This window comes from Geotrypetes seraphini, chromosome 10 (genome assembly GCF_902459505.1).
Source record: "Geotrypetes seraphini chromosome 10, aGeoSer1.1, whole genome shotgun sequence".
In the NCBI taxonomy this organism is placed as follows: Eukaryota; Metazoa; Chordata; class Amphibia; order Gymnophiona; family Dermophiidae; genus Geotrypetes; species Geotrypetes seraphini.
The window spans coordinates 128773925-128799961 of record NC_047093.1 but is presented as its reverse complement, the minus strand read 5'-3'; the positions used below and the strand labels follow the sequence as shown (position 1 = coordinate 128799961).

Sequence of the window (26037 nt, the reverse complement as noted above, 5' to 3'; positions counted from 1 at the left end):
TCAGATAGTATAATTGGATCAATGACAGCCTGTGTGACTTGATGTACTAATTGATTAGAAACAAAAATGTAATCTATTCTAGAAAAAGAATTATGAACCTGAGAACAAAACGAAAATTCCCGACCATCAAAATGAAGAATACGCCAAATATCTTTTAAATCACAAGATTGTATCAAATTATCAAGTCCTAATGATTTTATAAATCTTCTCGGACTTTTATCTATCAGTGGATCCATGACAGCATTGAAATCCCCTGCTACTACTAGATTTGTAGTAGCAAGGGAAAAATCAATTGTTGCAGAGTTTTAAAAAATTCATTTTGATTCGAATTAGGGGCATATATATTGAAGAGCGTCATGGCGGTATTCCCCATGTCCATTTCCACATATACCCACCTTCCAAGAGGATCAGCTGCCTTAAACTTAAATGAAGCAGAACATTTTTTATTTATTAGTATAGCAACACCAGCTTTTTTCCCTATTGCCGAAGAAAAATAACACTGTTTGACCCAATCACCTTTTAGCTTAATAGATTCAGTATTTGACAGATGGGTCTCTTGTATGCAGCATATATCAGCGTTTTGTCTTTTTAAAAATAATAATGCCTTTTTTCTTTTAATCGGGTGATTGAGACCATTAACGTTTAAAGATATTATCTTAAGACCCATTATGCATTAATATAATTTGTAACATATCACCCCAATCTTCAGTATTCTTTATAAACTCCTTTTTCCCATATATAAGATAAATCAAAGAATTAACTATTTTATGCAGACCCTTAAAATTTAATACCCCCCCCACTTCCTCCCTCCCCACCCCATACATATACAAATACTTGGAAACGCAAAATTAGATCAGGTTTGACATCACTCCTTACAAGCTAAAAATAAAATACTTAAATTATCCCAAGCTCCATAATAGTAATATTACTATTAAAATTTAACAATTTATATATCTTTACTTTCTTATTTATATGGATACTTTCATCTATTCCAAGTTTGTTATGTTAAGTTGAATTAAATGTATTTTAAAATTCTTATCCAGGATAAGTTTACAAAAAAAATCATTAAACAAACATTTTATATTCCATACCTATACTCATTCTTCACATTCATTACTTTTTTTATTCCATAAAATCCATTCATCCAAAAGTAGAAGGTAAAAATTAAAATCTATCATAACCCATTCTCTTTCTCATTCTTTTTCCTATTTTAATCATTCAATTGGAATCTTTAGTGAGTTCTATGCATAAACTTTCCTCTATATCTTGTGTAGAACTGTATCTTGAAAAGAATGGATTTCAGCATATATCTGGATCCTAATAACCTATCTATCCTATAAAGATATTATTCCTTCCTATATATAGACAATTTATTTCATTTTATATAATATATCTTATGTTTAATAGTTTTCCAGTTCGTTTAGTCTCGCTGGTATGAACGTTCCTTTTTTTAAAAAAATTTCCTCTTCAAGATCCCTCTTCTTCCTCCGTAGACGTGATGATGTGAGAACAACCAATCCTCTTTACTTCCGGTGCAGTTCATTGGTTAAATAAAGGTTTCCTCCCAATGCATGTTTCTTCACGTATTTTTTAGTAGTGACAAAGCGATCACCATACCTCGGGCATATTCGTGTCACTGAGGGAACATTTGGCAGAAAAAACAGTCATTCTGCATTCTTCTCAGTCTATCAGAAATCCGACGTAATCAATCAATTCCCAGAGTCGTGCAATGTCACCGAGTGGAAGCCAACACTCCGTCCTCTCTACGCGTCATTCATTTATCTACGTCTTCACTGAATCAAGTTCCATGCTCGTGACAACGATCTTCCTTATTTTTTTTAAAAGTAAGTTGAAAAATTCCCTATATTCGAAACAGTTAATTCAAACTGTTTTTTTTTTTTTTTTTCCAGAGTATATTTGCGGTAACGATTTAAAATAAAATGAAATACAAACACAATCATTTGATATAAGTTCAGTCTTGATAAACTTACTCAGCGTTTTATTTAAGAAGTCATTGGTTGTTCACATTGTTCTAGATATTCTGCTAATTTCTTGTGATCAGTGAAGTTTTGCGTTTTATTTCCCAAAGTTGCTTTCATAACCGCTGGATAGAGAAGTCCGTATCTTGCCCCTAGTGCCCTTAATTGAGGTCTTAAATCCAGTAGTAGTTTTCTTTTGAAGGCAGTTTCTCTGGCAAAATCCGGTACAATGTGTATACGTGCATCTTGACATCGTAAATTTTTATTTTCTTTAGCCAGCTGACATATTTCAGCAACATGTTGGTATCTTAATAATTTAAATATTAAAGTTCTTGGACCTTTTTGTACTGCTGTTTTTTGTCCTGGTATTCTGTGTGCTCTTTCAATTTCAAGAGGCACTTTGGATTTCAGAGGTAGGATTTTTGGAAGGAATTGTTCAAGGAAAGTGATGGGATCATTTTTTTCCACTCCTTCAGGCATCCCTATAATTCTTAAATTATTTCTTTTTTTCTCTATTCAAACAGTCTTCCAAGTCTCTCTTCATTATTTCCATTTCTTTCCAAGCTTTTTTATTTTGCATGACTTCAGTATGTACCTCTTCCGATTTTTCTTCTAAGTGAGTTATTTTGTTATCAATTAGATCCACTCTTTTTGTAAGCATGGCTACATCGTCAGTTGCCTTTTGAAGTTGTTTTTTGATTTCTAAAACGATATCTTTGATCTGTCTTATTTCTACCATCATGTCTGGATCTCCTTCTGTAGGCAGCGGAACCTTTGAAGGTGTCCCTGGTTCAGGCTTTGATCTTTTATTACTGCTTGTTCCTGATCCTCCGGCTCCTGCTTCGTTTTTATTTTGTTTACCCGATGCCATTTTCTTCTTATCCACCTTTTTCAGCGAAAAAATATCAATTTTGGAGCTTTAAAATTTGAAATAATAGCTTGTCTGACACGGAGCACTGCTATTACCCGACCATTTGCTTGCGTGTCCAAGCCACGCCCCGACTAAATGGTCATTTGTATTCTAGACATGTTTATATTTATTTAAGATCTGATCTACCGCTCCTGCATTTTACTGACCTAAGCGGTTTACGATGTATCAAACTAAAATGAAATTAGGTACTTGAGAGAAACGACCCTATCTGTCCCAAATAATAATAATAATTTATTTCTTATATACCGCTATACCGTGAAGTTCGAAGTGGTTTACAATAAAGATACATTTTGACAGTACATGGGATACAAACGGTTTACAATAAAGATACATCTAGCTAAAGTACCTGATTAAAATAAAAATATGTATTACATTTCCAAGATCAAAAATCAAAGAAATAGAAAGAATGAAAGAAGATAAAAAATTTAAAAATAAAATAAAACAAATTTAAGAGATAGAAAAGTCTCTGAGGCGGCTTGATAGTAAGTTCAGTCTGCAGAACCAGGTCAACAGGCTGCCACCAAAGAAGCAGGACCAGGAACCGCGCCAATTAAGACCACCATGACACCAGTCACCGGCCAGGCCAGGCGCCGCCGACAGTAGACCCCTGAAGTGAAGTCCAGTTTCCCTTCGATGTGTCCACCTACGCAGCTGCAGGAGTGCAAGTCTGCGGAGGAGAGGGGAAGAGAGGGCAGGCCACAGGAGATCCTCCGCGTCGGCATCAATCCATCGCTGGTGACCACGTCGGGGCCGTGCTGCATTCGCACCGATGGCTTCCCTCCTCTGCTGCTGTACAAGAGCCCAGAAAGGGAAAGCTGTGTCGAACCAGCTGATAGAATCCCCAGGAGTAGTATACCCAATTCAGGGTTTTGATCATGTAGTCTTATACACACTCCTATAACATCATAGGCTGCCAACTACCTCCCTACTCTTACTTATGAAATACTTAGGCCCCCTTCTACTAAACCGCGCTAGTGTTTTTTTATCGCCGGGAGCCGCACTGAATGCAGCCTATGATGATATAGGAGCATGTATAAGACTACATGATCAAACCCCTGAATTGGGTATACTGCTCCAGAATCTGAGGCATAGCACCACGTTGAAAAAAAAGTTCCTTTTTTAAATAATTAGCCATACAAGATGTATTTCTGATTATAGTGGTTTATTTGATACATAGTCTAGAATACTTTTCATAAGACAATAACTAAATTAAACAAAATAAACCCTTAAGCATAGCATTGCCAAAGTAATAGATGCCAGAGAGAATGTCCAAACATAAAAGGACAGCTGGACCTGCTAGGAATAAAATACAACGGTGTGTAAAAAGGGGAATAAAATACAACGAATTTCGGAAATTGTTCTCTCTGTCATCCTCGTACTTGCATTTCAGAAAATTATTGCAATCGTCTCTGTTTGCTAGATTTCTGGGAGATTGATAACCTTGGTAATTTTGTTTTTACATTACATTGATGTCTTCTATCCCGCCAATACCTTTCAGTTCTAGGCGGTTTACAATAAGAAATTAGCCTGGGCATTCCCAGGGAGATTACAAGGTTGATAGCTATAGTATGCGTCGGGATCTGGGAAGGGTCGATACGGTTTGGTTAAATCATTATTTTACTATAATTATTAATTGTTTTCTGTGAGATGTGTAGATCACTGTTACTGAACAGTTTTCTTGTTCTTTTGTACACCACAATGAACAGAAAGGTATTTGCGGACTAGATAATTTCAGAAAGAAAAAGATATATAAAAACAAATATCCAGCATTTTTTTTTAAGCCAAGCAATTTACAACAGGCAGAGGTGAGCGACTAAGACAAATAAAATTATGAGAGAAATCAAATGGTTTCACGTAGAAAGCAATGAGTGGGAGGGGAAACAAGGTGGGGGGTTTTATATTCAGCTGAAAACAGCAGCATTCACTCATCCCGTTTCAAGAAAAGTGGGTGGGTCCTTGGGCAACCTTTCCAATCCTACTTAGGGCAACATTTATAAAACGATGAAAAGGATACTCCGGGGGGAATTCTGTACAACAAGGACAAAAGAAGTTATCCTGCCATTGTATCGGGCGATGGTGCGCCCACATCTGGAATATTGCGTCCAATATTGGTCTCCGTACCTTAGGAAGGATATGGCGTTACTCGAGAGGGTTCAGAGGAGAGCGACACGCTTGATAAAAGGGATGGAAAACCTCTCATATGCTGAGAGATTGGAGAAACTGGGTCTCTTTTCCCTGGAGAAGAGGAGACTTAGAGGGGATATGATAGAGACTTACAAGATCATGAAGGGCATAGAGAGAGTAGAGGGACAGATTCTTCAAACTTTCAAAAAATAAAAGAACAAGAGGACACTTGGAAAAGTTGAAAGGGGACAGATTTAAAACGAATGCTAGGAAGTTCTTCTTTACCCAACGAGTGGTGGACACCTGGAATGCGCTTCCAGAGGGAGTAATAGGGCAGAGTACAGTACAGGGGATTAAGAAAGGATTGGACAATTTCCTGCTGGAAAAGGGGATAGAGGGGTATAAATAGAGGATTACTGCACAGGTCCTGGACCTGTTGGGCCACCGCGTGAGCAGACTGCTGGGCATGATGGACCTCAGGTCTGACCCAGCAGAGGCATTGCTTATGTTCTTAATTAAAATTTATTTGCAATGTTTTTATGCAGATTTCCCCATCAGAAGACCTGAAATCTCCTCCTGCCTTTTCCCTCCTCAGTTCTCTCTCACTCCAACTTTCAACGACCCCCTAAGTCTATCTACTCCACAAAGTCATCTCCAGCATGCAATATACCAACCTGTCTTTCTCCCTTCTCCCACCCAGTACACATCCTTACCTCGCTCTCCTCCCTTTCCCAGTAATCACTGTATCTCTCCACATGGCACACCTCGCTTGCTCACCTCCAACCCTACCTTTACCTTGGTTCTGCTTTCTCCACAACCCCACAGCTCATTCAACTAGCATCAGCTGTTCTTTCCCACTCCCCTGCAGGGGTCATATGGCAAGATGAGGAGGAGGAAAAAGTGAGCCATATTACATCAAGTCACTTCTTCCCTCTCTTGTTGGCCCTTGACCCAACTATTTATGTGAACCATGTGAGTCTCGGTAAAGTCTTTGTGGATAAGCAGATGATGACAATCTCACACATGGATAACATAGAGCGGCCCTTGTCACAAAGCTCAGAAGACCTTTAAAACTAGGCTTTTGAGCATAATAGGTAGCTCCATTTATTTTTTTTGTTTTGAAATTCTTTATTCATTTTTGCATATTACAACAAGTGTATTAGATAAAATCATATTAACTTATAAATACACACTTGATTAACTCTCATATAACACATTAAATATAACATTTCATTACATATTTATGTTCTATAATATCTTAAATATTATGTATTTCACCTGATATCTAAACAATTATTATTAAATAGAAACCCTCCCATCCCATCCCCTCCCATTTTAAAAAATATTTTATTGAATTTTAACATAAGAAACGTACACAAATAAAATAAATCAAGGATATTTTACAATTAAAATGTTGCTTACAGTCAGATCATAGATGCATGTGTACCTAATTGAAACTTGCCTTGAGCTTGGATTTAGAAAAAATAAGCAATCTAAATGTGCTTGTGTTCTTTAAAGAAAGGCATTCAAGAGCTTTAAGCTCTAAAGAAGCCTCACTCCTTGAGAAATGAGTTAGCTCATTATCTAAGATTTATAAGTCTGATTGTTCTTTTGTCTCTTAGAATCAGAAGCTTATGATCACAGCTCCCAAGCGAAGGGCTATATGTCTAATGATGGTGGTGGCATTTCTTATGCTGAACTTCAGCCCGTTGAGGTGAGTAGCCACAATGGCGTTTTCCAAGCAAAAAAGGTAATTTAGGGGGTAATTTTCTAACCAATTGAATACACCCTTAAGAAGTGTTAGTTTTCAAAGGGAAAAATTAATCCCATCAGAAGTTGTCAGGTGGGTGAGCTAGTGAACCATAGAGAGGAGGAGCCAGGCCCATAATCCACTCTAAACTGCTACATTTATGGTGGATAGTGTGAGCCCATCAAAACCCTACAATACTGCTGTATAGGTGCCAGCTACAGGCATAATGTTATGCATATTAGGTTTTAGGGGAGTTTTGCAGGGCTCACCATACATTAGAAGGGGTTATGGTGAGATGTACTTCTGGCACTGTTTTTGTGACGTTCACAGCAGTGCCTTCTATTGTGGCTTAATATTCTGTTGGCATGTCTGTGTGGCTAGTCCTTTAGAAGACTGGCCCCCTCCCACATCCAAATGGGCTTCATTTGGATGTTTTCAACTTAAGACAGGTTTGTGGTCAAAAATGGGGTATAAAGATAGACGTCTAACTAGATGATTTAAAAAAAAAAAAATTTGGACATCCAGTATTTTCAAAAATGGACACTTCTTTTTGTTGTATGATATGGTAGATTTTCAAGTGATATTGTATTCTAATTGTTTGATATTTACTGTACACTTGTGAATTATAAAATGAATAAAGAATAAAAAATTTAAAAAAAATGGACACTTCTGGAAATCCAATTTTGGACGTTTAGTGGGAAACGTCCAAAGTCAGACTTAGACGCACTATTGAAAATGCCTCTCCACGTGAACAAACAAGGAGGCACAGGGCCACTTTGCCAGGAAGCAATACAAATTTGGTCTTGGGTGATGCATCACAACATATTCCTTAAAGCAGTTTATCTGACAGGCAAACAAAATACCTTAGCAGACAGGTTGAGCAGACTCCTTCAACCTCGCCAGTGGTCACTCAGTTCAACTGTTTTATGTCAAATATTCAATGTCTTGGGAACTTCACAAGTGGATCTTTTTGCGTCCTCCAACAATCGCAAGCTTCCAGTTTTCTGTTCCAGAATCTACACTCCCAGTCATCTGGAGTCTGATGCCTTTCTCCTACATTGGTAAGGCAACTTCCTTTATGCTTTCCCTCCAATTCCAAACTTCGCCAAGAACAAGCCACCATGATATTCATAGCACCTCAGTGGCTATGTCAGCCATGGTTCCCTCTTCCTGCAGTACAATTTCTATGTTTCTATTCTAGGAGAGTAAGAATCAGGGAGTGGGTCATTGGTATGGGCAGACTCGATGGGCTATAGCCCTTTTCTGCCGTCAATTTCTATGTTTCTATGTTTCTACAATGTGCAGGAACCCATCACACTGCAAATCTTTGCAGCCTTGCTGACACAGAACAAAGGATCTCTGCTCCATCCCAATCTATGTTCACAGCATGGTACCTATCTCCTAGCGAGTAGATATTTTTGTGCACTCTACACTGGTGGCAGCCATCATTGAAGCTTCTAGAAAACCCTCCACTCAACACTGCTATCATTTCAAGTGGATTTATTTCACAGTCTGAGGTAATCTCTGTTCACTTGATCTGATCTCTTGTTCTCTCCCATCGGTTCTAGACTACCTTTTACACCTTTCAAACCCTGGTCTCAAGGCTATTTCAGTCAGAGTTCATCTCTGTGCTATTATAGCTTTTCATACACTTCTGGATAAAACCCCCCTTAGTCTCCAGATTCACGAAAGGCCTTTTTATACCAAAATACCAATCAAGCCCCCTCCAGTTGCTTGGGATCTTAATGTTGTACTTTTCACCTTGATGAAGCCTCCGTTTACACCACTTTTGTCTACATCACTCCAAATATCTAACTTGGAAAGTATGTAGTATTTCTAATTTGCATCCCTTCTGCACATTGAGTCAATGAGCTTCAAGAACTTGTGTCAGATCCACCTTAAACAACATTTATCACAACAGGATGGTTCTTCATATTCTTCCAAAGTTCATCCTGAATGTCGTTTCTGAATTTCATCTGAATCAATCCATAGTCCTTCCTGTCTTCTTTCCAAGACCATATTCTTACTCTGGTGAAGCCGCACTCCATACATTGGACTGTAAATGTGTTCTTGCTTATTATGTGGATCTTCCACTCAGCTCTTCTTATCATTTGATCCTAACAGATTTGGAGTTCCTGTTACCAAGAGAACCATTTCAATGTGGCTAATGGATTGTATCTCCTTTTACTATGCTCAGGCTGGGCTGTCACTGGAGGGCTGTGTCACTACACATAAAGTTAGAGCAATGATGGCTTCAGTAGCTCATCTATGTTCCACTCCCATTGAGGACATCTGTAAAGCAGCCACCTGGTCCTCAATTCACACATTCACATCCCACTGCTGTTTGAAGAATCATTCCAGATGGGATAGTCAGTTTGGCCAAGCAGTTCTGCAAAATTTATTCTCCATTTAGTTCCCAACTTCCCTCACTTCCTTTTGCTTACGCCAGGCAAAAGGAAGTGAGGCATGACCCTGGCAACTAGGGAGTCCCACATGTGAAAATAAGCAAGTCCTAGGATAAAGCACAGTCACTTACCTGTAACAGGTGTTATCCGAGGACAGCAGGCAGATATTCTCATAACCATCCCACCTCCCCTAGTTGGCTTCTTAGCTTTTTTACGGAACTGATGACCCTGTGAGCTGACGTTGGGCAGAAAGGCACCGGCGCATGTGCAGTATGGGCAGTCTTGAGACTTTGAAAATTTTTAAAGTGACAGTACACTTTAATACTGTCCACACTCCATGAATGATGTCACCAATATGTGAGAATATCTGCCTACTGTCCTCTGATAACACCTGCTGAAGGTAAGGAACTGTGCTATGTGAACTTTGGTTGCCCATTTTAAGTTTCTGATCCAGGCTTTACATATATTCCTTCATTAGGGAAGACCTCCATCTTATCAAGATTAATTCTGAAATTAGAAAATTCTCTGAGCATTTTGATTAATTATCATGGCATCTTTCTAACTTGTGCAGTCCTGTTTCCTGATCTTATGAGCTGTTTCTTCAAGTGTTATACGGTATATGGTTTTATGAGTTTATTCTGCCAAATCCTCCAGTGTATTGTGTGCCAGAATCAAAAATGTCTGTAAGGAATTTAGATTTATGTTGCTTTATCCTTATGGTTTCTGGAATTAAGACACAACGTTTCTGAAACGTTTTAAGGGAAAGAAATGTTGACATGAAAATCCTCATTTATCCCATTCAGCGATGACCAATCAGAAATCCTTTGCTGTACAAATACGCATCTCTCCCCACCTAAGGTTTGTTTTCCTTACTGAGCTAGAATTTTTGGTCTGATTATTACTCTTGGCACTTAGGAAGTAAGGGAAACTTGGATGATTCGTTCCACATCCCCCAAGGCCAATGGCGCTGCTCGCTTCCACCCCACCCTGGGAACCAGCTTCTTTCCCCCAATGACCCACTCCCAAACCCTTACCTCCAGCGGACTCCGGCACGCACCAACCCACAGGACATACGTGTGCCGGTGCTGAAAGAGCCTGCCACGATGTTCTATGCTGGGTGCTGCGGGGCCTTGAGCATCTGCACATGCTCAAGGCCTGGCGCCCACCCTCTCCGAGATTCTCATGAGAGTCTAGATTTCTGAAGAGATGTGACGCGCTCGGTTTGCGAGTTAAAGTTTGCTTGTCTTGCAAAACACTCGCAAACCGAGGTTCAACTGTATATAGTATTGAAACATCTTGGGACACTGTACATGTACTCCATGACAGTCCCTGGGGACTGTGTTTTGGTGTAGCTGGGATATATTGTGCTTTTTGGCAGTCCGTTTCTTTCCTACTTTGATTTTTCCTGGTGTTGCCGCAGGGCTTGTGTTCAATGTGGGAATGTAAATTAAAATGTCCTTTAACTTAAAAAGAGGATGTGTGGGATGTGTGTGTGTGTGTGGAAACAAGATGGGCAGTACTGGCACATTGAATGGAAAATCCTGGTCAGACCTGGTGGAATTGCTGCTAGGATGAAGAATGTGATGGATCAATTCTGGAGTCTCTCAGACCTGGTTCTTGTTTATTTCATTGTAAATGTATATTGAAACCAGCTTGCTGCTTATTTTGTTTTAATTTTCCAGTAAGAATGTTGTGGATACAGTAAACATACGCACAGTTTTTTGTTTTTTTAAAATATTTATTTATTCATTTTTGAATTCTTACAACAAGTGAATTAAACATAATACAAACATTTTTCACATATCACTTGTATTTACAAACAAATAATCTTGTAAGATAAAATAAATACCCCCCTTTTTATCAATATTCCTAATTCCATATGATATACATGTCCCACCCCTCCCCCACATATCTGCTACCCATGTGCTAAGATATCTGATCATTAGAGTAATTAGTCAATGGCCCCCATATTTTTTTAAAATTATGAAGATTACCTTGTTGTAACGCTAACATCTTTTCCATCTTATATATATGACAAATTGAATTCCACCAGAATGTATAATTTAATTTAGTATAATCTTTCCAATTTTGAGTAATTTATTGCATGGCGACCCCTGTCAATAATAACTTGTTATTATTTGCAGAAATCGGACTCTGAGTTCTCATTGCTGTGCCAAATAATATAGTGTCATATGAGAGACCTACATGGTTTTCTAATAATTTATTAATTTGGGGCCAAATTAGTTTCCAAAAAGCATTTACACATGGACAGAAAAAAATTAAATGATCTAACGTCCCAACTTCTAATCTACAACGCACAGTTGCATATGTTTACTGTATCCATAACATGCTGTTACGTGCATCACTCATGTATGCCAATTCCAGTAACATCCTCCATTCTTTTCATCTCAGTGTAATTTTCACTTTCATTCCAGAGCACAGGTGTCAGTCGGTCCTCAAGGGCCGTAATCCAGCCGGGTTTTTAGGATTTCCCCAATGAATATGCATGAGATCTATTAGCATACCATGAAAGCAGCACGTGCAAATAGATCTCATGCATATTCATTGGGGAAATCCTGAAAACCCAACTGGATTGCGGCCCTCGAGGACAGACTTTGACACCCCTGTTCTAGAGCATGTTCCAGCTATCTTATTTCTATGGCAGGGGTCTCCAAAGTCCCTCCTTAAGGGCTGAATCCAGTCAGGTTTTTGGGATTTCCCCAATGAATATGTATTGAAAGCAGTAAATGCACATAGATCTCATGCATATTCATTGGGGAAATCCTAAAAACCTGACTGGAAATCGGCCCTTGAGGAGGGACTTTGTAGACCCCTGTTCTATGGTTTATAAGGGTATGCATGAAAGAGGTGTGAAGCAAACTGTTCTTTTTCGGGAAAGCATTTGTGATTTTTGTTGTTCCATTTACCTAGTAGACATTAAAGAAAACTAACAGGACTGCCCTGTTATTGCTTTCATGGTTTTATATTTTGACCCATAAGTTTTCTGCATCATCCTATTCCCACCACATTGGACATGTGAAACTTGGCACAAAGGCTTTTGAGTTACAGAGGATCTAGAATCGGAAAATAATAGTAAATATTGAAGGACTAAGGCCAGTAGTGGGCAGACTTGCACAATCTGTTTCTGTATATGGCCATTTGGGGGAGGATGGGCTGGGGAGGGCTTCAATGGCTGGGAGGGTGTAGATGGGCTGGAGTAAGTTTTGACGGAGATTTTGGCAGTTGGAACCCAAGCACAGTACCGGATTCTTACCCAGAAATAGATAAGAAGAAGAAAAAACCCCCAACAAATTTTTAGTTTGAATCAGGTTAGGCAGACTAGATGGACTATTCGGGTCTTTATCTGCTGTCATCTACTATGTTACTATGTTAAATCTTGCAATGTAGAGGGGATAACCTTGCCAGTTTTCTACACCTAGTTCCAAGGAAATGCCATTATTCCATTTACTTAAACTCTAGGCTTGTTCCCAAATCATAATCTTTGCAGGTTAAGTAGTTGTAAGTTTCTGTGGTTTGTTTTAGGTTGTGGATGTTTCATTTTTGCAGTCGGCCACCTTCTCTCTTACTAATTTGTATTTTGCATCTACAAGTAATACATGGAAGGCATTTTGCTGGTATATAGAATTCCTCAACTAGTTCTGTGAAATGATTTGGCATTAGTTTCTTTGAAATTTGACCCAAGAAGCAATGTTCAGTTGTGGATTAAGGATTGGCTATTGTACAGAAAACAGAGGGTAAAAGGTTACATGGTCATTTTACTCAATGGAGGAGGGTAAATAGTGGAGTGCCGCAGGGATCTGTACTGGGACCGGTGCTATTTAACATATTTATAAATGATCTGGAAATTGGAGTGAGGTGATTAAATTTGCAGATAGCATTAAAATGCATGCAGACTGTGAAAAACTGCAGGAAGACCTTAGGAAATTAGAAGACTAGGCATTCAAATGATAGACGAAATTTAATGTGGACAAATGCAAAGTGATGCACATTGGGAAAAATAACCCAAATCATAGTTATCAGATGCTTGGGTCCACCTTGGGAGGTCAGTATCCAAGAAAAAATCTGGGTGTCATAGACAATACGCTGAAACCTGCCCAATGTGCAGCAGCAGCCAAAAAAAACAAAGAAGGGAAAAGAAAGGGAGGGAATGGGGATAGAGATACTGGATATGAGAGCAGTTGGAAAGAGAAAGGGAGAGATGGTGGATCCTGGGTTGGTGAGGAAGCGGGGGGGGGGGGGGAGATGATTGATGAAAGGGTAGTTAAGAATAGAAAAGGGGGGAAGGAGAGATGCTGGATGAGAGGGCAGACTGGAAGAAAGAGAAAAGTATGGAACTTGGGATGAGAGGGAGGAGGAAAATGTTGAGTTTGGGGGTAGAAGGGAGGGATAGATGCTGAACAATGGGATGGAGGGCAGAAACAGATGCTGCATCAAGGGGGAGAGTGAACAAGAAGAGAAAAGAGAGGGATTCACGATGACCTCGGATGGGAGATATCAGGCAATGAGACTGGGTTAGGCTACAAGAGAGGAGAGATGAATTCTGGAAATAGAGGTCACAAAGGGGTCGCAAGATGATGAGGGGGAGAAGAATAGTGAGTACAGAGGTAGAAATATGGTCATGGGGATTAGATGTAAGAATCCAGAAAAGCTGTGTAACTCCATGCAATGTTCCAAGAGTACTCTTATGTAACATCATCCTATTGTAACCCGATCTGAGCTCTTTGGGGAGGACGGGATATAAAACCAAATAAATAGTCTGTTATTGAAATAGATATAAGGGGAGCCACTGCTTTCCCTGGGATTGGTAGCATGGAATGTTGCTACTATTAGGGTTTCTGCAAGGTTCTTGTGTCCTGGATTGGCCATGGTTGGAAGCAGAATACCGGTCTAGATGGACCACATGTCTGACCCAGTATGCTTATTCTATAATACTATTAAAACAAAGAAGATCTATATAAACAGTCCAAAAGAGTTTATTCTTTTATTTTTTTTATATCTTCCATCAAAAATGCTTTTAATCAAGTTTCAAGTTTAATTAAAAATTTGATTACAGTAAATTGCAGTATCAGGTTTCAAAGCGATGTACAATTTGTATAAAATAGAGAGGACAAATAACATTTAAAATCGAATACAAAGACAAACGTACACAAAAGGTAGGTCGGGGAACTACAATAAATTAAAGGAAAGAAAACCAAAAAGGTGGGGAGTTGTATTGTTCCCTTTAAAAGAGGCCTCGTACAAGTTTAAGAATCGAATGCATCGTTATACAAAAAACATTTTAGCATTCCTTTGAATTTATTAAGGGTTTTTTCTTCCCTAAGCTGGTGGTGCTCAGTGTAAATCCTTTTTATCAACCATATCAACTGGCATGCTTTATTAACTGTTCAGGGAATCATGTTATGGAATGCATTACCATTGGATCTAAGGAGTGCTACCAGTTTACCACCGTTTAGGAAAATAGTTAAAACTCTACTTTTTCATAAATGCTTCTTGTACACGCTAAACATGCACAAAAACGCTTAGCGCACCTTAGTAAAAGAGGGCCTTAGTCCGGCGAGTTTCCAGCTTTTTCATAAGCTATTTAAGAACATAAGAAGTTGCCTCCGCTGAGTCAGACCAGAGGTCCATTGCGCCCAGCGGTCTGCTCCCGCGGCGGCCCATCAGGCCCATTGCCTGAGCAGTGGTCCTTGACTATTTCTATAACCTATTTCTACTCCTATCCCTATAACCTCACCTCAATCCTTATCTGTACCCCTCAATTCCCTTGTTCTCTAGGAACCTATCCAAACCTTCTTTGAAGCCCTGTAACATGCTCCTGCCTACCACAGCCTCCGGAAGTGCGTTCCATGTATCCACCACCCTCTGGGTGAAAAAGAACTTCCTAGCGTTTGTTCTAAACCTTTCCCCTTTCAATTTCTCCGAGTGCCCCCTTGTACTTGTGCTTCCCCATAATCTGAAAAATCTGTCCCTGTCTACCTTCTCTATGCCCCTCAGGATCTTGAAGGTTTCTATCATGTCTCCTCTTAAGTCTCCGCTTCTCAAGGGAGAATAGCCCCAGCTTTTTTAGCCTGTCCGTATATGAGAGGTTTTCCATACCCTTTATCAGTTTAGTTGCTCTTCTCTGGACTCCCTCGAGGACTGCCATGTCTTTCTTGAGGTGCGGTGACCAATACTGGACACAGTACTCCAGATGTGGGCGCACCATTGCGCGATAAAGTGGCAGGATGACTTCCTTCGTCCTGGCCGTGATGCCCTTCTTAATGATTCCAAGCATTTTGTTTGCTTTCCTTGAGGCTGTGGCGCATTGTGCCGATGCCTCAATACAAAAAAACTTGACACTTGCTGGACTAAAGTGTATAGCCCTCGATGGAGACTAACATTTCTGTTCAAGAGAGCCTGGGTTGCTAGGCATTTCCAAGAATATATCATTCTGCTTGTCCTCGGAGGAAGAAACATAGAACAGGTTACAAGGATACATACACAGTTTTCAGGAACAGAGATACGTACGTTACAGAGTCAACATGCTATAGGATCAAAACACAAAGCTATAGAATCAATAACTTACAATTTATAGAGAATGTGACTAAGAACACATGCTTTGCAGAATCTAAGAAAATAAATCATAGAGTCACGAATGGGTATTAACATACCTGCTGTGAACAGTAGAAGAACTGGTTAGCAGGCATAGGTAGAAACATAGAAAGATGATGGCAGATAAGGGCTATAGCCCATCAAGTCTGCCCACTCTTTTGACCCACCCCTTGGAGTCAACTGACCCCTTTAATTATACAGCCACTTTACTTTACCCTAGTGACCCTATTCCTGGACTTGACCCCCGTAGGGATCCCACATAGGTATCCCATTTATTCTTAAAGTCCGGGATGCTGCTGGCCTTGATCACCTGCACTGGAAGCTTGTTCCACTGCTCAATCACTCTTTCTGTGAAGAAGTATTTCCTTGCGTCTCCACGAAACTTCCCCCCCCCCTGAGTTTAAGCGGATGCCCTCTTGTGGTCGTGGGTCCTTTGAGAAGAAAGATGTCGTCTTCCACCTCGGCGTGTCCCGTGATGTACTTAAATGTCTCAATCATGTCTCCCCTCTCCCTACGTTCTTCGAGAGTGTAGAGCCGCAATTTGTTCAGTCTTTCCTCGTACGAGAAATCCCCGAGCCCTGAGACCATCCTGGTGGCCATCCGCTAAACTGATTCCATTCTGAGTACATTGAAGCAAGGTCTGTCAAAGTTTAAGACCAGAATCGATCAGGTCCATGAAAAGAAGCATCTTTACTGCTTTCCGGAAGGTCAGTAGGTTATCAATTGCCCTAATAGCAGGAGGAGAGTTGATTTCATAATTTACGTATGCTATAGGAATATGATTTGCTTTTGGGCTGTCTTCCGATGGAGGCTTTTTGCTGCAGGGTTGGAAAGTCTGCGTTCCCATTGCGAACGGAAGGACCGCTGAGACTGGTATATTGGGAGTTTCTTCGCTACATAGTCAGGTGTCTTGTCGTGGAAACATTTGAAGATATTGGGTCGTATTGGGAGCCAGTGGACCTGGATCAGTGCTAGGGAGATATGGTCAAAAGGGCCAGAATGTTATCCAAGGACAGCAGGAAGTGTATTCTTTTAGATGACTTAGCTATACATGTTTTTACTTGGTTTATAAAGTATATAATGCAATTTACGAAAATGTTTAGACTTATTTTTAGGGCAGTGACACTCAAAAACATTTTTTCGGAGTTGTTATGTTACAGATTTTGGAAAAGGATATCTGAAAAGTTTAGAAAAGCATTCAAATTGAGGTTTCCCTGGCAACTTCAATAGAGCCTTGGCCCTGTATATGTGCAATGGTAGTGTGAAGCTCCTTGGGTTTTTTTTGTTTGTTTTGGGGGGGATGAGGGTTTGTGTCTTTTTGTTTTGTTTTGCAACATACATTCAATACTTCGTACATTTTTAGAAAGGAATAAAGCAAATTATTATTATTATTTTTTTTTTTTTTAACAATTCTTTATTCGTTTTCAAATTGAACAACAAGTGCACAAAAGAGTATATTACACTAAAATATTCCACAATATCACTTTGATATCTATACATAAAAATCTAGTACATCAATATCCCCCCCTACCACCCACCCTTCATCATATTTTCAATAAAATACACACAAATTATATATCACATTATAACATATTATGTAAAATTATTTCCAAATCCCCCCCCTTTTTAGTGTGCGTAAGAGAAAAAGAGAAGAGAAGAAGTGATGACTATTCAGTACAATAAAACAAATTAAAATTAGAGGAGGGAGGGCAAATTGTGCCCTTATGGCTTTGTGGTTCACAACCTTTTGGGCCTTTAGTGAGAGGAAAAGCATCCATTGCCTTGGGTACAAATTTTAGAATTGGAATCCTTCTGAATGTAACTCACTTTGAACTACTATTGAAACGATATGAGCTAAATTTGATCCAGTCCTGGGGCCTTAGATGATCAGAAATGGCTCCTATTCAATGCTATAAAGAGGGTAGGTAAGGAATGATGATTGACTCTTGATTTTATCTCTTTTAAAAATATTTTGTATATTATTTTTTATGGATACAGCATGTTTGAGAAGAATTCCACCACAGCCCCAGGGAGCCCTGCAGGCCATCACCGACACCTTCTGGGTTTCTCAGCTGAAAGGGAGCAAAATCAAATCAAGGAAGTACTTAAAAATAACAGGTAAACGATAAAAAAAACATAAAAAGAATCACTACATTGAGCAAAAGGAACATGGATGCTTGAGGCTTGCTATTATACAATTTAAAAAAAAAAATCTTGTTTCTAAATGTCTGTATATATGAGTAGTATATAATTTGCTGCTGCATTATCTGCTTGTTCTCTTGTGTCATGTGCTTTGATTTCTGTCAGCTTGAGTATGACTTAACTGACTGACTCATCTTATAAAGAACAATTTGTTATACCTCAAAGTTAATTCAGACTTGTGCCCTGATAGAGCAAGCCCAAGAAGCTTCTGAAACATAACAAAATATATGATTTTTTTTTTTTAAAAACAACCCAAAACTGCTTCTTCCTTTTTTTTTATTCCACTATACCTTGGGATAGTTCACAGGTAAGGTTGGAATCTTTTGTTTGGTCGGGATAGCTCTCTTTTTGTTGCCTTGAATCCTTTAATACTGCTTTCAAGCCAGCAGGGGGCTCCCCTGCACAAGTGATGTATCTACCCCCTGAAGACTGAGAGTATAGCCAGTTCAATCTGCTATACCTTGTTTTGCCTCAGAACTGGCAGGTGAGTCCTCAGGCTCCTTTACCCTTAGTTTATATCAGATTTACGCTGGATGGGTGCCCAAAGAGCACTCTTGTACAATGTGCCACATAGCACATGAAAAGGGGCAGGAGAATCTGTCTCTTAGATATTAAAGTCATAGAGCTCGTACCCTCTATAGAGGTGGAATTGGGCAGATTTATTATTTATTTGTTTATTTTAAGTATTTATATACTGCTTATAACCTAAGTGGTTTACATACAGGTATTTCAAACATTTTCCCTATCTGTCCTTTTGGGCTCACAATCTATCTAATGTACTGTATTTTTTGCTCCATAAGCCGCACCTGACCATAAGATGCAGCCTAGATTTAGAGGAGGAAAAAACAAGAAAAAAAATATTCTGACCCAAATTGTGCCTCTAAACCCAGCCGCCTAGAAAAATAGACAAATATCCTGCAGCAGACAGATTTTGATCACTAAATTGAAATACTACCTTTGTTGTCTGGTGATTTCTGGTTGCACTAGATACTTCTTTCTTTCTCTTTCTTTCCTTCCTTACTTCCTCAGGCCCAACAATTGTCTTTTTCTATTCCCTCCTTCTCTCCTTCCTTTCTATGTCCCGAGTTCTTGTCCCCTCCCCCTCACTGCCTTCCAGCCTTTATCCTTCCTCCCTCCCGCACCGAAGCTTGCCTGCCTTCTTTCCTGCCACGCCGATTCCGCCTCCCTGGTCCACCGCTCGCCCACTGCTGCTGCAACTCCATGAAGGGAAGAGCTGGCGGCGTGCAATTGGGCCCACAAGCCTTCCCCTGATGTCAATTCTGACATTGGAGTTGATGTCGGGGCAAGACTTGTGGGCCCCATTGCACACAACTGGCCCTTCTCTTCCTTTCCGCCGGCGGTGAGCGGGTAAGAGGGCGGCAAGCAGCACCAGCAGCAGAACGCCGGGAGGGGGGACGGAGGATTTATTTGTTCCATAAGATGCACCCCCTTTTCCATCCCCTTTTTGGGGGTAGAAAAAGTGCGTCTTATGGAGCAAAAAATATGGTACCTGCTTCCCTGCCTGTAATGCACGCAACACTTTTTTGGGCAAACGTCAAAAAAGTACATTACAATAGTCTAAGTGGGGTAGCATAAAACACTGTATTACTTGCCGAAAGTTTTCTGGAGAAAGTAATTTGTGTAATCTCAGTACCAGGCAAATCTTAATAAAAGACTGTCTGATTCCTGAAGCGATATGTACTCGAAAGGATAAAGAGGAGTCCAAAGAAAAGGCTGAATTGCTTAACAGATATTTTTGTTTTGTGTTCACGGCTGAAGCGCTGGGAGTCGTGAAGAATGATTGGCTCAGGCAAGAGCAACTGAGGTCGGGTTATGTGCATTTTTCTGCGCATTTTTTGCAAAAACTCACAATAATACCCTGCTGTGACACTTCTTCCACATGGAACTTTGTCTGTGATGATGATGCCTTCATGATCATCAGCAAAAATCATCATTTGTTTGACTTTTGATTGAGCTCATCAAAATTTTTTGGGTCGTGGGGAAGATGGAGCTTTCCACTCGTCATTGAAAAACTACGCAAATACAGCTGGGAGGTGTTACCTCCTGCTCCCTACAGTCCAGACATGACTCCACCAGACTTCGACCTTTTTCCAAAGTTGAAACAACCTATGCGTGGACATCGTTTTGCATCTCTGGAAGAGCCTTCTTCCACCGTTACCCAAACCATTCAGCAACTGAACTAAAACGGTGTCTTGGATGGAATAATGAAGCTTCCCGGATGGTGGGACTTGGTCATTGCAAAGCAGGGAGACTATATTGAAGGATTGTAAAGAAATACTTGGAAAAAAAATAAAACATGTAAATTAAAAAAAAAAATAGTGCATTATTTATGAAATTACCCTCGTATTACCTTTAAAAGTGGACTAACAAGACCACCACACCATTGTATTCGAGGAAAAAATAGACACCTTTTTTTAAAAAACTCTTTTTGCTACGGTATTTGTTCTTCCCTTCATTCCCAACAATTACTTGAAGCTTGCCCAGGGGTACCACTTGGACAAGTGAAATGATGCAGCTGCTTCCTTTCGATTCTTTTAGCCAATCTCGTCATCTTGATAGCTGTGCTTACTTCCATTATAGAATCATGTATATCGCCCTGCTTGTTGCTACTTTCATTACCTTAGGGGATGTTTCAGTAAAGGAATGCAGTTCATTTGCTCAGCTGGCCATGCATATTGCCTTCACAGATGGAGTGAGTCAGATTACATACATGAAACCATGGAGAGCTCCCAAAGTTTCCATACAATCATCTTTACACTCAAAATTGTAAATAGCCCATTTGTAGGGGGTTTATTCTGCCAGGCATGCGCAATCAGTGGTTTAGTGCATTTTAATTGTCTGCAGATGAAGCTTTGCCGACTCTTGTTCTTTCACTGAGTATCAGATCAAATATCCCTTTCCAGTGAAGCTTTTTTTTTTTTTTTTTCTCCCCCCTATTAGAACAAAGTTGGCAAACACAGATTTTAGAGACGTGGCTTCTCTCATATGTGAAAGCAATAACAGCATAGTAAACCCTACAAACTTTCCTCCCTCAGGCTTTTCAAACGCCTCCCGCACATTGCATTCCATGAGATGGGATAATTAATGAATCGGTTTCCTTTGGGATATATACGTGGTGCTCTTCAGTAAATAGTTCATGCATGCTGTCTTCTCTATGCTGTTATTCTGTTTTACATATGTTCACATACAATCCTATGCAAGCCTCTGCTAAGTGTGTTCACCAGCTGTTGACCTGAGGTGGCAACACTTAGATTCTTCTTATGTGAAGAAAGCACTAAACTTACTGAAGAAGCTGCGGTTATCAAAGGCACCCACGTTTTGGCCAGCTAACTGCCAGACGTCCACGTGTCTGCGTATGCTCTGCTCGCCTTGTTCCTCTGTACTTTGGTGGGGAATGAGGGCTGGAGAAGTATTCTGAATTTTAGTTTTCCCGACGGATCCATTCACAAGCTCCCAAGGTAGCAAGTTTCAAGTTTATTAGGAGACTTGATCAATCGCTTAATCAAATATTCTAAGCGATTTACACTTTAAAATTTACAATTATTAAATATATAAAAAATAAAACAAACAATACAGTACATACAATTACTTAAAAAATGGGTAAGAACTCTTGATATTAACATTGATAAACATGGGAAAGGAGGGATGAAATACAATTCATAAGGTAAAGAAGAAACATTAAGGGAAAATACAAAGGGAAATAGTTAATACAGGTATAATATAGGAAAACATGATACTGAAACTGTAAAATTATGTTGTAAAAGCATCTTTAAAAAGGAAGGTTTTAAGTTCAGTTTTAAATTTTCCAAGTTCTTTCTCCTCTCTTAAAAAAATAGGGAGGGCGTTCCATATTTGCGGTGCAGTACATGAAAAAATAAATTGTCTCCTTGTAGCGGTGAAAAGCTTGAGCTGCTATTGATCAGGATTTAATTTCTAGTAACGTTGTCTGCTCTTTTCCCTCTCTCTCAGATTTGAACCCTTCATATCAGATGAGAAGGCTTTAATGATTGTGAAGGAGGAACCATTGCTGTACATTTCCTCACCGCCTCCATGTCGGCCACGAGTCAACAGAACCGAGGCTCTCCGGTCAGTACTGTAAAGAAGCTAGAAGGATATTTGTACCTTGGACATACATACGATTTTATTGATTGATTTAGGAGTTTAAACATTATTATTACACATAATAACAAGGAAAGGAGGCACGTGTTTAGTTTAAGCTGGGTTGTCTTTGTTACAAAGTTGCGTATGGTATTGCTCCAAACTATATGACTGATAGATTTCTCATAGCATTCCGTAAACATAGGAGAGAATCACATGCATTGTTTAATTTTCCGTCTGCTCAAGGTTGTAAGAGCAAGAAATCCTTGGGACATACGCTAACATTTCAGGCTGCTTTCTATGACAGGGAATTTAGGCCACTGTTGCAGAATGCTTACTCTTAACAAGCACTTTAGAACTCAATTGAAAACTCATCTTTTTTCAAAATATTTAGCAAACTAATTTAAATCATCCTTAGGTTATGTTATTTTTAACCTTTTGTTCACCGCATTGAACTTGCAGTTATGCGGTTTATAAGTACGATGTTATGTTATGTCAATCAAAAAATAAAATTCATAATTACACTATAACCTCGAGTCCACATCATGGGAAAGTAACCTGATCAGCAAGGAAATAAAAAGCATAATCATGATTGAACAAATCAACTATCAATGGTGCTTAAACTTTTTTGAGCTCCTGTCCTATTCAAGTCAAATGGAAATTATTTGTTAGTTTCATGCAATTGCAAAAATTTTGCAAGCTGTACTGAATCCCAAAATATGTATTCACAATCTTTAAATTTCAAGATACATTTACATGGAAACTTAAGATAGAATGTGGCTTCCAGGACCAGTACCCTAGATTTCAAATCCGCATACATACTATTTAGCACAAAAATCAAGAGGAATGGACACCATGTGTGTGTTAAGGGATATTTCCAGATGCATAAAAATGTACGTCAAATTAAAATTTTTAATCTTGTGATTAATTGCATCAAAATGAAAAACATTTGAAATAAGTTTAGCATGTCCAGCCCTACTAAAAATAAAGGCAGGCTTTTGCAAAGCTGCACAGTTGAGCAGCACACACTAAATTCTGAGTCACCAGTTTTTTTGCCTTAAATGATATTCGTCGTTGATGCAACGTGTATGTAATAAATATGCAATTTGATTTTATATGCAAGTATGTAATTTGTTATAGTGTGTTTCTGTATTGTATTGATTTGTATGAGGAATCTTAATGTCCTATTTTTGTATGTTCATATGGAACTCGCCCTGGATAAGGGCGGGGGAGAAATAAACCAACCAACCCATCAACATTTAGTGTACCTTGCTTAGCAGCAGAGCTTTGTAAAAGAACCTGAAAATCTGGTGATTTTTTAATTTTATAATCATCTCCCCTCTTCTCCACTCCATTCCATGGGCATTATCTCTTTCCATCTCCTTCCCCTTGGTACCATCTCATCTTATCTTCCTCTCCCCTCCCCTCCACTGGACACACTCTTTCATCTCTTCAGGTACCATATCCTCTTATTTTTTCCACTTCCTGGGAACCTTTTCTCTTCCTCTCTTCTCCTTCTCTGGAGAACACCCCATCTTCTTTTTCCCCCTCATTTCCTCCAGGTACACATCTCTCTCTTTTCTTTATTTCTCTCCCAGCAACTCTTCTAGTGGATTTCTTCCCTTCACCCGTGAGAATTGCAGAAGGCATCATCTACCTCCTTTTGTCACTGGGCAGTGCCTCAGCTCTTCAGTTTTTCCTTTTGCAAGCGAGTTAAGAAGGTGTCTTATTTTTTTTTTTTCATCTGCTCTGCATGTGATTTACGACTTTTGAGACTTCCTGGTACTACAGAGATTCTCGGGCTTGCTGGGACTGCTCTGTAGAAGATACAGTCTCTGAATCAGAGAGCTGTAGCTATGGGGGCACCTACCTAGTCAGCCTGCAGTAATTCTTAGGATAGCTTGGGACGCATTCCCCTGGGAGCTTGGCTTGACCCTAATTAACAGACACTTGAGTGCAGGCTGAGTAGCCCCATGTTGATCCAGGGGACTGTAGCGGGTGCTGGCTGTGTCCCCCTACTGAAGACATGTGAGGAACTAGTGGGGTTGAGGGTTTCATGTTCTCGGAGCCTGTCTAAAAGGCATTTCGAAGAGACAAGCGGCTGAAGATCCTATATGCTTGTCTAAGGCAGAAATCTTCTCCATTGTCCAGCTGAAGTGTGAGCTGATGCAGGCACATCACCAAGCAGTTCTGTGAGCTCCCGTAGTCTCTCGAGACAGCGACAGGAACTCCCCGCAGCCATTTTCTATGAGTAATCTGCACGGGGCAGGAGCGTTGAAGATTGCTCCTGCCCCGAAAGCCCGCTAGACCACTAGGTAAGATCTGGGATGTTGGGAAGGAGGCGGGGAAGGTCTGGAATTAGCTTTTATTTTTAAATAAAAAAAATTGCGAATAACAAACCGCGGATACTGAAACCGCGGATTCGGAGGGAGAAGTGTACTCACTGTGGGGCTGGAATCGGCATTCGTGCCAGCTGCTGGTTCTGCCCCGGAACAGGATGTGAAGTCCAAGGGTAGAGGACTGGCAGCCTGCACAAAAGCTGACTCCGGTCAGCAATGAGTAACTTGTTTTTTTTCACTGCTGCTGCTAGTTTAGAGAAGCAGCAGTGGCTTGGGTGACAGTGGGTGGGAGGTGGTTAAAGTCTGATTTTATTCCCTTCCCAGATGATTTGAATCTGTGACAGCATTAGTTTGACCAACTAGCAAAGTGTTTAGTTAAATTGATGGAGTCATTTATAGGAATGTTTTGCTTTGGGGACTTATAAACCTATGTGGTGGTTGTCACTGAAATATTAGGCAGGTGCCATGTTCGTAAGGATTTTCTTTTTTCCTTTTAAAAAAAAAACCAAGTAGGATTGGTACTTTTAAGCAATGTCAAAATGAGTATAGTACTGATTTTTTTATTTTTATTTTTTTTAATTTCTTTATTCATTTTATAACTTACATCAAGTGTACAGTAAATATCAAACAATTACAGTACAACATCACTTGAAAATCTACAATATCATACAACAAGAAGATTTAACCCCCACCCCCCCCTCCCAAATTCATATACAACTAAAATATACCACATGAAAATAATATCTTATGTCATTCAAAAAATATATTATTAGTGGAAAACCAAGAATCCCCCTCCCCACCCCAAATCCACATGAGTATTAAAATTGGGAAAAGTGTAACTTATTCATTACTATAATTTAATAATGGTCTCCACACATCCTTAAATTTATTATAGTAACCTTTTTGAACTGCCAACGCTCTTTCCTATTTATACATGTGACAAACTGAATTCCACCAGAAACAATAATTCAGTCTTTTACAATCCTTACAATTATATGTTATTTGTTGGATGGCAACTCCTGTTAATGTCATCAAAAGCTTGTTATTATTAGCAGAAATTTGACATTTAGCTCTCATAGACATGCCAAATAAAATTGTGTCATATGACAATGCTACATGGTTCTCTAACAAACAATTTATTTGATCCCTTCGGAACTTGAGCTCTCTCCAAGTTTTCCGCAAACATCTGAAAACCTGGCTTTTCTCAAAAAATGTAAGTCTCCCTCCAACTTAGGAATCAAGGAAACTCTTATATCTTGGCATCCCAAGTCCTCTAAATTTTCTTCACACTTCTACCTCTAACCCTCTGTTGTAGTTCCTTCCTATTTCTCCTACTGTAAACCGCGTCGAGCTCTACGAACGTGGAGATGATGCGGTATACAAACCTAAGGATTAGATTAGATTAGATCCCAAATAGACTCCCAAAAAGCCTTAATGAATGGACAATAAAACAATAAATGATCTAAAGTTGGGTTTTTTTTTAGTATTACTTTTCCTTTCTAAAACCTCACTTTGAAGTCTTTCTCTCTAGATATATAGTACCTGAGAATTGTAATTTTCAAAGGCATGTGCTTTT

General features: G+C 39.5%; 1 protein-coding gene across 1 annotated transcript in view; it reads left to right on the top strand.

Annotated features, from left to right (window-relative positions):
* Nucleotides 1-26037, top strand: part of ATF6 (activating transcription factor 6) — a 185037-nt gene that overhangs the window by 53432 nt on the left and 105568 nt on the right. Inside the window, exons 9-11 of the mRNA XM_033960683.1 lie at nucleotides 6657-6748; nucleotides 17800-17919; nucleotides 21994-22110. Coding sequence (XP_033816574.1) covers nucleotides 6657-6748; nucleotides 17800-17919; nucleotides 21994-22110 — 329 coding nt within the window. The remainder of the gene's footprint in view (nucleotides 1-6656; nucleotides 6749-17799; nucleotides 17920-21993; nucleotides 22111-26037) is intronic.